The sequence below is a fragment of the Rhynchophorus ferrugineus genome, unplaced genomic scaffold (assembly GCF_030347505.1).
Source record: "Rhynchophorus ferrugineus isolate W39M unplaced genomic scaffold, kcgeb_rfMv2 rfM1, whole genome shotgun sequence".
In the NCBI taxonomy this organism is placed as follows: domain Eukaryota; kingdom Metazoa; phylum Arthropoda; class Insecta; order Coleoptera; family Curculionidae; genus Rhynchophorus; species Rhynchophorus ferrugineus.
In genome coordinates, this window is record NW_027472580.1 from 26847999 (window position 1) to 26863717 (window position 15719).

The window sequence follows — 15719 nt, forward strand, 5'->3', positions numbered from 1 at the left end:
GTAATAAATTTGTATTTTGCTCTGTGTTTGATTCACATAATAACGCAATTCAATACTACCTATATATTGTGAATTAGTATTTTTAAATTCTAGAGACCATCCTTTTTAAATCTGTGGTCTATGATATACTATTTTATTACAATATCTTGGACATACTAATTTATGATTCGACAAAATGTTGCTTTATTTTAGGGCTTTGCCAAACTTTCTGACAAACTGGAACCTTTAGTGGAAGGTGTGCGCCAGAATAGAGTACATTGGATGGACATAGCAGCCGCAAATAGATTAGTTACGCCGGAAGAAGAGGAGGAACGCGACAACAATGATAACGTTTCTAAACCCAGCACGCCGGATTCTAAAAATGGTAACATGGAAATGGAAAACTGCAACAGTTGTTCCTCTTTATCTGAGTAAACAACAATGAAAAGTAACAGTGCTTTAGTGTTAATGTAGTATAAAATATTAAAAAATATTTATGATTATATTATATGTACATTTAAATATTGTAAAAACTTATTGATTATTGTTCCTAAAATTAACATAACACTTTTCTCTAAACTTGTTCTTCAAAAATTTACAAATTTTCTGATACAAATAGTAATAAGAAATTATTGTGCACAAAAATATTTGAAATGTATTACAGGATCAATTTCCTACTTGTACATATTGAATTAAATCAAAATTATTTATCAAAAACAAACATATTTTTAGAGCAAGTCATTTAAAAATGTAGAAACACCATCGATATGGAATATAAATGGTCAACCTCATATTTAGTCAAAACCGAGGGACTATTTAATTTCTGGACACATAAACATGGTATTAAAAATCAAAACACATATTAACCTGACATTTTAAGTTATTAGATTTAGTTTTAGTATAGGAAAAATCAAGTTTGATTACGCTTATAGGTAAGAAATTACAATGGTAAAAGAGTTGGCGACCAATAGTTATTGTAGATTTGAAAAACATAATATAGTCGCTAATAAGGCACATTATATATACAGGGTGTCATTATTAGATCCTAGTCTGATGGAGTTGTATATTGGTATAGGGAACTATTTTGATAGAAAATTACTGGTTATTGCATTATTGTCCTGTCACTGATTTTTGCTACAAGAATAAAGTATTTTATTATTATATGACAAAATACAGGGTACTCTTTTAAGTAAGCATTGTATGTCCTCCATCAGCTATGGCTAAGTTACCAAAAGTACAGATGTAAAGCACCCTGTGTATTGCATAATTTAGATTATGAAGTAGTTTTAACAGAATTGTTGAAAGTTGCCTCCCAAAACACCATAAGGAACCAATTATCTTAGATTTTAAGTATTTATTTTGTAAAATCTCAAATTAATTTAATTTATATAATGTTAAGATTATTTTTATAACTCTCTCTCTAAATATATATTCATATATAACCTTTGCAAGAACTTCATAAAACAATCCGATATGTACTTAATGGCAAAGTAAGTTTTCGCGTTTTTTCAATACATCTCTTATTTCGTGTAATTATTTATTATTTGCAGATTTTTCATTCTCCTTAATGAAAAACCTCTTTAATAACTGTGCCCCATTTGTGTAGTTTTTATCTTTTTGTGATATTTTCTTTTACTCTGTCAATCCCTTTTGACAGAGGGCCGTATTTCCATATGGTATTAATCAACTATTCAAACCAAAGTGTATTTTTTCGTCATAATAATGTAGTACTAATTAACTTTATATATAACTTATCAAACAGTCTATATTTGTTTAAACTGTTGATTCTGAGTTGTACCCAAATTTGTTTTATATTTCTATTCAAAATATGTTTATATATTTTTTGTAAAAGTAGCTTGTATATATAGTTATAGTGTATAAATTGACCACAATAATAATAAATTATTAATATATTTATCAATTTACTTATTGAGTATAATTTTCTCCAATTCCTGCTTTAGAGATGTGGATATGAAGTCAGAGATAATGCTGGAATGATATTTTTGTATTGTACCATAAATACCATTTGGACTGTTCAGATTGCTACACAGTTTTTTAGTAGACATAATGTAAAAAAAACTATTTTGTTATAAATTAGCAGCAGTGTTTGACTTTTATATTATACTTAAAATAATATCAAAATTATATTTTATATTTGGGATTACAAAATTAACATGAACAGATTTTTTCTATTGCCCTGGACAGAGATATGTCGTTTGCCATAATAATTGTGTCGTCAGCAAATGTTCCAAGTAGTGTTTCTTTTGTTGTTGGGATGTGAGCAGTGTAGAGCAGATACAGGAGAGGTGTTAAGACGCTACCTTGTGAAACTCCAGCGGAAATCCTACCTCAAGTGAAGTAAAATATGAAAAATAGAAGACTTTTGACCACAATTATGTCCCATAAAATATTTTATGTAATAGAAATCAATTTTATATAAAAATATACTTTCTTAATTTATTAATTGTTTGATTAAAGTTCCTCTTTATTTTTTGAGCCGCATAAGCGCAAGTTGTCAATATTAGTTAACTCTCCATGATTTCTTCTTTATAACATTCCTATGACGACGTAGGTGCACAAATAAAAACACTCCTCAGAAATTCAATGACCGATGATTATAATAGTTCTTAACATGCCATCTATTGAAAAACCAATTAATGTTGAAATTGCTTATTGCCTATGAAAATTGCACTATGGGTATTTAAACAGAACAAACCTGCAATATCCTCTCGAGTACAACCTGTAGAATGAACAAGATTGTCAGATTTTTTTTAATCAAAAAGAATTACGATATTACGATCTTATACGAAGAAACAAACACTGATAAGCAAGCTTTACTCACTGACAAAGAAAGATAACTGCTCAGGAAGTCATAGAATTAACTCTTCAGTATTTTTTTTCGCATCCAGAGTTTATTTTCCTGAAAGACATCGTTTTCATTCTCTAACAATGATGTCATTGCTCAAATAATTTTTGCAGTATCTGTAACTATTGCGAATCGTGCTACAATCCGGAAACAGTCGAACATACTTGATCATTACAATATGAATAGATGAAGACATTAAGAAACTATGATAGAATAAAAGACGATCTAAAAAATATAGTACTTTATTGAAACTAAAATATATGTCAATTTTGATTTAAAACTTTAACAACCAAATCAACGAGCCAATATTACACATAATCTCAACTGGAAACATATCGATATAAAAATAAAATTGCCAATATAAAATATTATTGCTAAGGCTGATTTATTTCACTATCTAAATGAAAACATGTATGGAATCTAAACGAGTATAGAATATAAAAATCTTAAAAATAACAAAGCACAAGTAACAAGCCTCAACAGTTATATTTCATTTCATTTATACTCTGAGATTATTGTTCGCATATTATTTAAAATGTGCATTTCTTGTATAGCACCAATAAAAGTCTTTCTTTTATACTAATTAAAGAACAATTTTTCTAGGAAGATCAATTATTATAACTACCTATACTATATGTAAAAATAGATATTTTCTTTTCTATGTATATATATATATAGCGATATCTATCTAAAATATAAATCAAAAAATATATAATAAAAAATCAGTACGATAAATTCAAAAAACATTTGATAAAATAACTGATTTGTTCAAATATTTATTCCACCTCAACATCTATCATTTCCATCCATTATATAAGTATGTAAAAATAAAATATCGCAAGGGAAATGAGTATCTAAATTTTTTTTATGGTTTAGGAAGCATTAATATTCAGAAACTATCTCCCTTACAGCTCAGATCTCTAAAATAAATCCATCATTATTAAAAAATATTTAAAATATCAGTCCAATAGTGATTATGGCAATTGAAATATTTTAAAAAAGATGGAAAGTTAATATCACCTCTAGTTAGAAAACAGCAGGAGTCCAAAGACCTGTGTTTTCATCACGTCTAAAATAGTGTGGACGATTATCTCCAAACACTGTAACAGCTGGAAAAGGATTCTCCCTTATGTACTTCAATGTAGCTCGCATTTCTTCGACAAAATGGGGTGGCTCTACATCGGGGGATGTTGAAAGGTGTCTAAAATAAGTTAAAATGTTAAAAAAGTTAAATTCAATATTGCGTATGATACAAGACTGAAAAAAAAACTAATTTCGGTTTCTTCTACTAGATAAATATAAAGCTGCATAATTCCAATACTTGCCATATTATGGCGTGTTTGAAAAACAACAATATAATATAAAGGTAGTGTCATTTCATCATACTATATTTTTCTTTTTACTACTGAAAAAAGAAAAATGTGTGGCCGGCCAATCTTTAAAAATGTCGATAAAAATTTTATATATATCTAGTCAAACAATCAAATTTCATCTTGCGACTTCGCTATTCATTGCTTAACATCAACCCACTGTAGAAACAAATGATTCTGGGCAATAAAAAGAAGATTGCTTACAATATTAATGTGTAAAGAAGGGGATGGTAAGTTTTGGTTGGACTAGAAAGGAATCTTGAATTCTTCATCCACAACTAATGCAATGGAAGCAGACAGACAATTACAAAAATTGTTAGAATTTATCAGTAGAAAATGTATTTTCTTTCAATATAACTAGCATAGAGGTGCTAGTAACACATCTTTACTAACTCAGTAAAAATTAATTGGCTTGGAAACTTTAATGCATCTGCCATATTCCTACTGCCTTACTATTGCTAGACCCACATTTTCTCCCTTCAATGTTTTGACCAGGAATCCAAAAAGCTCTATAGTGATGGAATTATAACTATTCCAGAAGAGTGTAAAGAGCAGCAATCAAAAAGGTGCATTTATTATTATTGATTGAAAAATATGAAAAAACAGAAATTGTTTTATCCTCAATCCATTATTATCTTACCTTAAAATAAATTCATCATTTTGTTCTAGCCATAGATCCACACCTCTTAAGGGTTTATAATTAAATGGACCTATTCTTAATAAACCCATGTTACAATCATACACATCCATAACTTCTGGAGGTCCTGTTAAATTCTTAGCACTTCTTAATGAAGATTCTGGTCCTTTATCAGGAAAGGTTGCGGGAAAAATTTCCCCTATAAATTGGGTAGTTATTTTAAGTAAACCGAGAGAACATGATTTCAACTCACCTGTTTTTATATTCACACCAACTCCATAAACTAATGGCCAAGCAATACCGCCTCGAACGGTGGTGTTTAACTGACCTACACAAGCTAGTGTTAGGTCAATTTCAACAGGCTGTTTGTGAAATGAATTCATTAAATTAAAAAATATTTCCTCTGAATAATTGTTTGGGTCACTGTAGCCTCCTACTAACTGTAATTCAATTCGTCCCTCTGGATACCCTAAAGCCAACTCCTGCACTCTTTGAGTCATGGTACATACAGCTTCATCAATTCCAGTCCCATCTAAATGAGCTAAAGCAACAGCTCCAGACCCTAGATTTATTACACATAAACATTAAATCAAAACACTAAAATTGAAATAAACACCTGTATGGCGAACTACAACAATAATACATGTTGTAGCACTGTCTGACCCCAAAATATTCACATTTTTATCATGGGGTATAGTTGAAGCAAATTCTCTTTGCATAACATAAAGAAGTCCTACTGGGCCAATAACCTAAAATACCAATATTAAAAATACATTTTATACACAAAACTTATTAGGTAAGTGCCTTATTAGGTATAGATAATAATTGTCCTGCAGTTTCTCTGTATATAGGATGAGAATGATACAAGCTTTGAGTATCCTGAGGACACTTTGCTTGCAAAACTCCATTCAAAACCAGCACCATCGCATTAAAACAATCACAATCTTAGCTAAATCAACTCAGACTAAAAATCTAAAAATACGAACGCAATTTTCTCTTATCTCACTCAGACTGATAAAAAAGCGACCGTAGAAAAACCTGAAGTAACACAAGATTACTTTAACAATACTTAACAAGGTCTAATTAAAGAAGGTGTCGTCTCTTTAATCACTCATTAATTCGTGTAATAAAAAATTTGCTTGATCTAAGCTAACGTTGATCGAAAAAGCGGCCCGGTTTAAAATTTAATAAATTAGACTATAAATTTTTAATCGAACCTGTCATTGTCAGGTTGACAGCAATTGGAAAACTTATTTATATTAAGGACTGCGACCTCTAGAACGCGTATACCGAACAAGATCGTCTGATCGTTTTTAACAAAAATTATTTTATCATGGGATATACGAAAAAAAAACTACTGATAAGCAAGCCTTATCCACTACCAAAGATAGATAACGGCTCTAAGAAATCGTAGAACTAGACGTAAAAAATCTAATATTTATCCTCTAGTTTATGTAGTGTACGACAAGTTGCCAATATTTCAACTTATGGTTAGAGGACTAACAAAACACAAAACAATTTTATATAAACACATTTATTAAACATTTTAGTAATGGTAACGTTTACATTTTATAATATAAAATAAATCTTTCGATAAGTCATTATACAGAAAAAAAATAGTCACACTTGTCGACAAAAATAAAATAGCATGAAAGGACATAAATAACCATGATTATTTCAAGTTAGAAGAAAATAAAAAAAGAAGTTTTCTCACAAAAGGTGGTCAGTAAGGTTACATTCAAATGAGTAATAATTAAAGTTATTTCTATGACCCTGAAAGCTATAGTATTTTGTACTATTTATAATAATTCAAAGATTTATAATCTCATCCACTTAATAATACGATCAGTTACTTTTAGAGTTTTGTCTGGTATCTGAAATATAACATTTTTATCAAAATTTACAGATAATATCTGAAAATATTGAATTCTAGGGCTCAATTATAAAATAATATATTTCAGATAAATTCACTTTACTTTAATAACAAATCTTAGAATTAATATATTACTTATACCTAAAATAAAACTATTTTTATTCCTAATAACTACAGTAAAATTTGCAATCTTTTAATTTTTGGTTGAAATTAAGCATCTTTCTCTAGAAAACATATTCAACATTAACATTGACAGTTACAATGAAGCCTACAGGTGGCGTCAAGTGCGAATACTAACTAGACTCAATTATTAGTGAGTATATACTTATTCTAAACATTTATATTTAAAATTATTAAGTGAATGAGCTTGTGCATCTTCAAATGAAGTAAAAATAATATTAAAATAAATATACAATTGCCAGTTTGTGTAATTACTTTGTTATTCAAATTGTTTTAGATCCCTACTGATAACAGAAAAATGTTTTATTGATTTTGTTTCTTAGTGATCTATAACTTATATGAAAATAATACATCTGTTGAGTATTAATATAGTATTTTATGTTTTGTTATATTGTCGTGTCATCGACTGTACATATATATCTATCACAAGTATTATTAACAAAGGATTTATACTAGGTACAACTACATTTTTTGTGAATAAATACAGAATTTCGAACATAATAATGTTGTAATTGACTAGATTTTTTAAAACTAAAATGCACAGGCGTACATAAAGCATGTACAAAATAATCAAATAATTTTAATAATATTACCCATAGAAGATTTTTTTATCAATAATATTTAGGATGTAGCAATAAGACAAGTATTTGTTATTATTTTTTTTAGAAACGAGATAGTTAATGTTGTAGTACACTACTAAGTGCATATATCATTTATAAATTATTTGATATATTTTTACCATAAGATATCAACCTGTACATTATCATCTTGTAAATGAAATCCTGTATTTATATAATGTTATAAGGGTTATATCCTAAAACATACTAATTTTGATTGTTAGGGCTAGAGTACAAATTTTTGGTAATTATATATTGTTTCAGTTAGTTAAGTTACACTAGCATCCTCTCCCCAATTATCATTCTATATTAAACTAAATACCGAATATTTTATGTCGTATCGCTTTCATTATGTGTTGGGTGTCATCTACTTCCCCCTTAGTTATTTAAACGTGTTGCTAAGGAACGTTTTTATAGTTCGTTGAAATCTATTACTTATAAACATTCTTTGGGATAACACGAAGATTTATATAACTGACCTGGACAATAAATTAATTTTGATAAATTCATTATAGATCAAATATGAGTTTAATTTTGTTATACATCGATACATAAATATGTGTGTTTGTTTATATATCTATATATATGTAAAAATGTTGAACATTAATTATTTTTAAGACTGTTAGTTTGACTTAATACTTTTATTAATTAGTTAATACAGTTTTACTATTTAGTTTTTAGACGTCATTACTAAGAAATAGCAATGATATTTTATAACGATAACATAGTCTGACAATTGAAAGAATTTTTGTATTCACATAGTCAGTCTACCGTTTACAGTTTGTTTTAGTTAATAAATTTAATGTTAATTCACTTATCCGGTGTTGACGTTTATATTTAAGTTCTAAACATGTATAGACTTGTTATTTCAACATAACATTTTTGTGTTGTCATGCTGGTTTTGCACAGATATTGCGTGACTATAGATTACTATAATTAATTTTATGATATAATAAGCAAATGTTAAAAGTTAACAATCCATTTATATGAGGCAGATAATCCAAAAATAGATTTTTGGAAATATAGCCGTTTTCAATATAAAAGTATTACATATTCAGTTGTACCAGATGTCCTGATCTAATGAAGCTTTATCCACATTTTTTAAACGCCTTAATGGCCAAACCATTATGATTGATGTTAGATAAAATCACGAAAATATTTCTTTATATCTATAACCACCAGTATTTCAGGAAAATCTATATAATTAACATTTTATATTAGATCCATAACATATTAAAAAACACTTTTTTATTTTTTTTTAAGTTAAGTTAATTTTAAAGCTAATTTTAGCTTCTAAAGATGTGTTTATTTGTAATATTGAGTTATTACTGAAGGTAGGTAGACTAAAACAATGATTAATAATGAATTTGTTGTTAAATATGACATTTTAAAAGCGACACATTCATTAACAGGGTAGTGTTACTGCTAACTTGAGCTACTGTCGTTATATTTAAACAATGACGACAGACTCTCCGGTTTGTTTGAGAACAAATTCTAATCTCAACCATTCTTTGCAACTGCGCCTCCTGCTGGCGCTGGCAGGCGCGTTTTCTGACTGTCACAGTTCTTCGGGCGGCTTGTTAAGTAGTCCCTGTTTGCTGAGGGGACTGTGGACGACCATTGGTGCGTTCAGACTAGTGAAATAACCACCGGCTTTGGGCTTTATGTGTCGATTGTTCATCTCCATGTGTACAATCTTCATGAACTCGATCTGAGCAGCCAATTTTTGGATTTCTTCCTGCAATATAAGAAATAATATAATTACTGAATTTTATAGTACCGTTATTAATTAATATACTAAAAGATATCCTTTTTTGTTTATGCATTTTTGATTATTGTGCTTGCATGAAATTTTGTAACTTTAATAGCCTTTGTTGAGAAAAATTGGTACAATATATATTAATCAAAATATTTTCAAAGGTTCTCTATAACTTTTTCTGATATTTCTGGCAACAAAGTCAAGGTCGATTCGAAAATAATTCGTGTTTCTTCCGTTTAGATATTTCGATAAGACTTCGACGATTCAATTCCTTCGATGTGTATTCGTCCTCCAGGTTGTCCATTGTCGTTAACATCAAAATAAACTTTTATAAATTGTCATATGTATCAAAATATATTATAAATCATATATAGTATTTTGAGTGAAGCAACTTTTGTTATTGTGAAAAAAATGGATAAAAAGGAATTTCGCCTGTTGATAAAATATTGCTTTTTGAAGGGAAAAAATACAGTTGAAGCAAAACCTTGGCTTGATGCCGAGTTTTCGGGCACTGCCCCAGGAAAATCAACCATCAAGAATTGGTATACTAAGTTTAGACGTGGTGAAATGAGCACAAGACGGTGAATGCAGTGGACGCCCAAAAGAGGTTGTTAATGATAAAACCATTAAAAAATTCACAAAATGATTTTGAATGACCGTAAATTGAAATTGAATGAAATAGCAGACACTCTAAAGATATCAACTGAACGTGTACATCATATCATTCACGAATATTTGGGTGTGAGAAAGCTCTTTGCAAAGTGGCTGCTGCGTGAGCTTACTTTTGACCAAAAACAACGACGAGTTGATGATTCGGAGCAGTGTTTGAAGATGATCAAGCGTAAGAAAACCGAGTTTTTGCGTCGATATGTGACAATAGATGAAACATGGCTCCATAATTTCACTCCGAAGTTCAATAGAGAGTTATCCGAGTGGACTGCATACGATGAACCCGCTCCAAAATTTTGGGATGCGCATGGTATAATTTTTTTGATTACCTTGAAAAAGGAAGGACCATCCACAGCGATTATTACATAGAGTTATTGGACCGTTTGAAGGACTAAATCGTCGAAAAACGGCCGCATTTGAAAAAAAAAGAATGTGCTGCTTCACCAAGACAACGCACCGTGTCAAAAATCCATGAATAGGGCTTCGAATTTCTTCCTCATCCACCCTATTCTCCAGATCTGCCGCCCAGCGACTATTTCCTGTTCTCAGATTTCAAAAGAATGCTCACTGGGAAGACATCTTCGTCGAAGGAAGAGGTAATCGCCGAAACTGAGGCCTATTTTGAAGCAATGGACAAATCGTACTACAAAAATGGTATCAAAAAGTTGGAGGGTCGCTATAATATTTATCACCCTTGAAGGGAATTATGTTGAATAAAAAAAATAATTTTGCCAAAAACATGTGTTTTACTATGGTAGGCCGGGGACTTTTCAATTGACCCGTTATGTTATATAATACGATCCAGACTATCTGAGACTGGTTTGTCTGTTTGTACCCTTAGTGTTGCTTTGTGTTGCTATTCAGCCAGTCACCTCTTCTTTCCATTAAATAAAATAATATTTTCAAGTAAATGGAAAGTTGTTTGTTTTCTAAAATCTGTCACATATTATAACTTGCTTAGTCGGTAGGATTCCGGGGGAGATTATAGGGCGTTTCTTGGTATAGTTAAGTGGAGTTCGGGAAAAAGTATCGCAGCTGAAGTTGCAAGGTTAAAAAGGATGAATTGAAGATGGTCAATGAGTCCTAACTAAAAAATATTTCGAATAAGAAACCTTCAAGCTTTGAAAAACATCACAGTTCAAGGTGTAAGGCCACTAAACGCGGACTGAAGCTGCTGTGAATTAAAACTGTGAAGCTGTGAAACATATTTTACTATATTTTGAACAGAAGCGTTAAGGGTGAATGACCACCAATTGCGGATTGCAGTAGCTCAGTTTCTAAGCCGTAGATAATTGAAATTTGGGTAAAAATAGTGGCATTTCGAAGATCTTCAAAGATAAACTGCGGACAAAAATATAGGCGATGCTCAAAAATAAGTTTACAGTAACTATAAGTAGAGTCGGTAGAACAACCACGCACATCCGTCTGGTAATTTCTTGTGTTGTGTTGTCTGTCTAAGTGTTGGTCTGTTTTACCCTTAGTGTCTCTTTGTATTGCCGTTCAATTAGTCGTCTCCTCTTTCCGTCAAACAAAGTAACATACAAGTTATATACAGTGGATAACTGAATTAATACTAATGGAAAAATCTTATTTTATGATAGGAAATGTTAAAACCATCGAATTTAACAGTTAGGTTAGGTTGTCTAATAGTTGTATATTAATATTTCGCATTTTCACCAATATATATCGGTGATCAAAATATATTAATGCATTTAATAGCTATAGATTTAAATTTTTTAATAATATGAAATATAAAGGAGACATAATTTTTACAAAAAGGGTGAATATTGTTAATGAAAAGGGTACTACTGTGATTTTTCCATTGCCAATATATGTATATTTATCCAAAGTTATTTTGTACATACGTTATCAAGATGTTTAACGTATTGACTGCTCCAATTTGTAAATTCGTTTTAGAATCAGACAATATTTTCCTTATCATTTTATACTAGTTAAAAAGAGACATAATGCTCTCTGATAAGTACGAACGCGTAACCGAACTAGCCTGCCAAGGTACTCCGGTTGTCAAGCGTATGCAAAATTCTTCAAAACAATAGTGATAAGAGGTTATAAACTGGCAAACGTCATTTTAATGCTTTGCTTGTTTTGATAAATTTCAAATAGCTGCTTATTATTACTCAGAATAAAACTTCCGAAGTCAGACAAAACAGATTGCTTTTCTAATAAGTTCATTCGAACAGAAACGAGATAATGGAGGTCCCATCTTGCCATAAAATTCATTAGAGAGGTAAGAATTTTTACTGTTAAATATTTATTTGCTGGTGTTTTATTGAAAATATTTTTTAGTGTGTTGCAACTGCGTTGAATATTAAATGGACACTGTCACTGAAATATCTCAAAAAATGAAAGGCAATCTTAGATTCATCGAAAATAAATAGTTCTCATGCGAAGAGGTTAACGAATCAATATCAACTTGATGTTAGCTCTATCATATATTAAATATATGAAATGGATAAAAACAGTGAGTAGTTTTTCAATACAAACATAATGTAATAAAATTATTTCAAAGGAAATTGTTCCTTTGAAAGTCTGAAAAAAGTCCGTTCAAAGTCTGAAAAGTATCGAGGGGGTTTAATGGAACTTCCGGATATTGCTTTTAAAAGAATATAATTTTTAAAAGCATATAATAAAATGAAGGTAGACTTATTATTTCAATTTATATATTAAGTTGAGACGTGCATATTTCATAATGGGACCAATATGGTCAATGGTCACTCATGGCAAGATGGTAATAAATATAGTGTTATGACAACAAAGTTAATGGAAAAAGGTAAACGTTGGAATGAGAATAGATTAGGTTTTGTTAGTCATAACATCTATTAGTAATCCATTAAAGATATACTGTACTTCATGCTGGAAACAGGAATGGTTAATAACACCTTTGGTTTGGATGAACTCGATCAGAAACATTGAAGAAGAAATTGACAAATGGTGGAATTCTGAACAAATATTAGATAGATTGGAAACTAACAGCTTAGTTATTCACTTGAATGAAACTTTCTGAATATGATATACAATATGAGAACAATGCTGCCAATTTCTAAGACAGGGTGATGAGAATGGAAACAAGTAAAGGTGAGTATATAAATATAAAAGATTTATGTTCACAGATCTGCGTGTAATTGTTCAGAATATATATGATCATTTAGTTAAAATGTATCAGGAGAGAAAGGATAGTAACTGTTTTGCAGATATGGCAAATGCATTAAGGAGAATGCATAAGTGATTAAATCTAGTTTTATCAAGAAATATGTATACATATCTTAACAGAACAAATGAAGGAGAAATATATGTTATCAGAATGCCTTTACAAGGAAATACTGGGATACAAGAACTAATCGTATAAGGTAAATATGCTCTCTAACGAAAGTAAAATATATTACTTGGATATACAAATATTAATTAGGTGGATTAGGCCTCCAGGGGTACAACTACAAACGCGCCTATTATTCTAACACATAAGTGGCATGGAAAAGAGTTAAATATAAATATAATCACACAACACAACCCTAACCTACAAACTACTATAATTGTGTACTTAATTGTAGTTTTAAGTCCTTCGATAATATATGCATTAGATTTACTATAATGTTTAAATAAATTATATTTTATAACAGTATTTTTGTTTAATTATTTTATTTAGATTAGAATTTTGTTGAATGTCAAAGTCAAACTGAACGAAATCTCAGGGGTGATACGGCAACATTGCGACGTTTTGACGTCACAAATTTAGATGACGCCTGTACAAGATAACTTTGGATATACTATGTGTATATATACCTTCATATTATGCATATATCTCCAGTATAATACTGTTGCTCATTGGAGTTCAATACTCTTACAATACTTACATTATTAACATTTACTACATTACTAAGATACATTTCATAACAGGTTATGATAAAAAACATTTAAAACGGGACTTTTTTTAAATAAGAACATGGTCTTACATTACATTCTTACATGTTGATACAAAAAATTCGAAAAAATTATTATTTTATCATTATCATTTTTACAAAATATGTGCAGATCTTAAAGTTGTTTGAATATTACATGGGTAATTCGTTAAAAGAATATTTCTGAAATTAGTAGTACTAGAGCTAAGAATTATCTTATTAACATTAAAAATTTTGTTAAAAAAGTCATCTGTTTTCAAAAGTTGTTTATATTTGACAAGGATAAATTAAAATAAGGAATTTTTTGTAGTTCTGAATATAAGGCGCGACAATAATATGAGATTATTTATAAACTATAACAATATTAACTAATAAGTCTTGGCGTGTAATTGGTCTTTGAAGATTGATTTCATTAATTTCCATCTAGACCATTTCCCCGATGAACACAGCGAAAAGATCCATGGACGCATCATTGCGATGGAAAGAAGATATTCAAGAAAAATGAATAAATTATGAAATAGGTTTAATATTATCAGAAAAATGTAGTTTATTTTAGAATGAAACATAAATAACAATAAATAATACCTTGAGTTCTTCGTTTTCTTGATACAAGTCAGGAGCTTCTTCCGGTACTAATCCGATACCGTTAAGTGAAAAGGAAGCGGTAACACCTCTTGATCTTGCTCTGTTGTCCCATTGGTCACCTTGACCTTTCAATACTCGAATAACCTATAAAAATACAATCAACATTTAGATTTTTTGTCTAACGATATGAAATAATTGGTATAAATACATACGACAATTTATGGAAAAAAATATAGTAATTAGTAATTTTGAGTGAAATTACATAACATTTTGCTATACCTTGGGTCCAAACACTAGGGCTATTGTTGTCGTAGTGGACAGCTGCGTCCTCACGAAACCCAAAAAATATTTGATGTCAGGGCCTGCTTTCGGAAATATGAACAAGCTGTTAAATAAAACGAAAAATTAAAATATGGCTATGCAAATGTAACGTGATAAATATACTCATATTCATTATTAAGTATTAATTATAAAAAATTTTAAATTATCCGAAATGAATTACCGGTTTTTTTTTCGACAAAAACTGCATCATTTTCAAGAAAATGGAAAAATTTATTTATTTAAAGTATTGGTCAATTTATTCTATATATCTTGCCCATTTTTTCAATCAATTTATGGATGCTATCCCAAAAACCTATTCATAGAGTAATTTTCTAACTTCTTCTAAATTGGCGAAGTGCTGCTCTGCAAAGGCGTGTCCGATTTATTCGAAAAATTGATAGGGCAAGGTTTGGAGAGCGCTGCAGGCGCGATAATATGCCTCATCAAAGTGCTTCCAAGGCTTCCTTGTCTTCCTTGTCCGGTTTTGCTTTATAAGACGGTGCGTGATCGTGCTGTAAAATCACTTTACTTTGTTTTCGGACCCATTCTGAATGTTTTTTGATCAATTCACGGTTCAAATTTGTTGTGGGTAGCGATAACTATTAATTGTTTCACCAGGTTTGAAGAGTTCGTAATACACCATGCCATTCTGGTCCAATCAAATACAGAGCATTATCTTGCGATCAAAATGATTTGATCTTGATGTCGATCGGTTGGTTGGTTGGTTCTACTGGTGACAAACAGGATTTTTTGCGCGAATGCTATTCATAATAGATCAGTTTTTCATCGTCCATCCCTATTCGATGCATAAATGACTTCCGATCATGCCTTTGAAAGCAATATTTCACAGACGATTTTTCGACTTTCCATCATTCAGTAAATTTGGCACCCATCTTCCTACTTTTTGGATTTTCCCCATTGTTCGTAATCGATCGCTAATCGTTTC

The 15719-nt window shown here is 30.2% G+C and overlaps 3 protein-coding genes across 12 annotated transcripts in view; 1 reads left to right on the forward strand and 2 right to left on the reverse strand.

Moving 5' to 3' along the window:
- Pde11 (Phosphodiesterase 11) overlaps positions 1 to 1904 on the forward strand; it is a 456074-nt gene extending 454170 nt beyond the window's left edge. For all 7 annotated transcript variants that reach the window (XM_076419154.1, XM_076419157.1, XM_076419153.1 and 4 more), the window contains one exon: positions 193 to 1904. In XM_076419154.1, the coding sequence (XP_076275269.1) occupies positions 193 to 414 (222 nt within the window). In that variant the 3' untranslated portion in view covers positions 415 to 1904. The remainder of the gene's footprint in view (positions 1 to 192) is intronic.
- A 1167-nt stretch (positions 1905 to 3071) lies between these two features.
- LOC143206584 (protein N-terminal asparagine amidohydrolase) lies at positions 3072 to 6298 on the reverse strand. Of its 2 annotated transcripts, XM_076419191.1 has the most exons (6): positions 5657 to 6298; positions 5469 to 5601; positions 5106 to 5414; positions 4856 to 5051; positions 3866 to 4046; positions 3072 to 3765 (listed from the first exon to the last, which is right to left on the reverse strand). In XM_076419191.1, exons 1-5 carry the CDS (start codon positions 5774 to 5776, stop codon positions 3872 to 3874), a joined length of 933 nt encoding a protein of 310 aa, XP_076275306.1. In that variant the 5' UTR covers positions 5777 to 6298; the 3' UTR covers positions 3072 to 3765; positions 3866 to 3871. The 2 variants fall into 2 exon arrangements, with proteins under 2 accessions (XP_076275306.1, XP_076275305.1); XM_076419190.1 differs by having other exon boundaries at positions 3072 to 4046.
- A 72-nt stretch (positions 6299 to 6370) lies between these two features.
- Positions 6371 to 15719, reverse strand: part of LOC143206585 (putative G-protein coupled receptor CG31760) — a 337104-nt gene continuing 327755 nt past the window's right edge. The window contains exons 14-16 of one of the 3 annotated variants that reach the window (XM_076419193.1): positions 14732 to 14837; positions 14453 to 14596; positions 6371 to 9260 (exon numbers count right to left, since the gene is read on the reverse strand). In XM_076419193.1, coding sequence (XP_076275308.1) covers positions 9081 to 9260; positions 14453 to 14596; positions 14732 to 14837 — 430 coding nt within the window. In that variant the 3' untranslated portion in view covers positions 6371 to 9080. The remainder of the gene's footprint in view (positions 9261 to 14452; positions 14597 to 14731; positions 14838 to 15719) is intronic. The other 2 variants (XM_076419192.1, XM_076419194.1) reach the window with 2 other exon arrangements.

Coding starts and splice junctions, on each gene's coding strand:
- LOC143206584 (XM_076419191.1), bottom strand. CDS start 5,776: ATGGTGCTGGTTTTGAATGGAGTTTTGCAAGCAAAGTGTCCTCAGGAT. Junction 5,602..5,656: donor TATTATCTATACCTAATAAG/GCACTTACCTAA, acceptor TTGGTATTTTAG/GTTATTGGCCCAGTAGGACT. Junction 4,047..4,855: donor AATGATGAATTTATTTTAAG/GTAAGATAATAA, acceptor AACTTATTTTAG/ACACCTTTCAACATCCCCCG.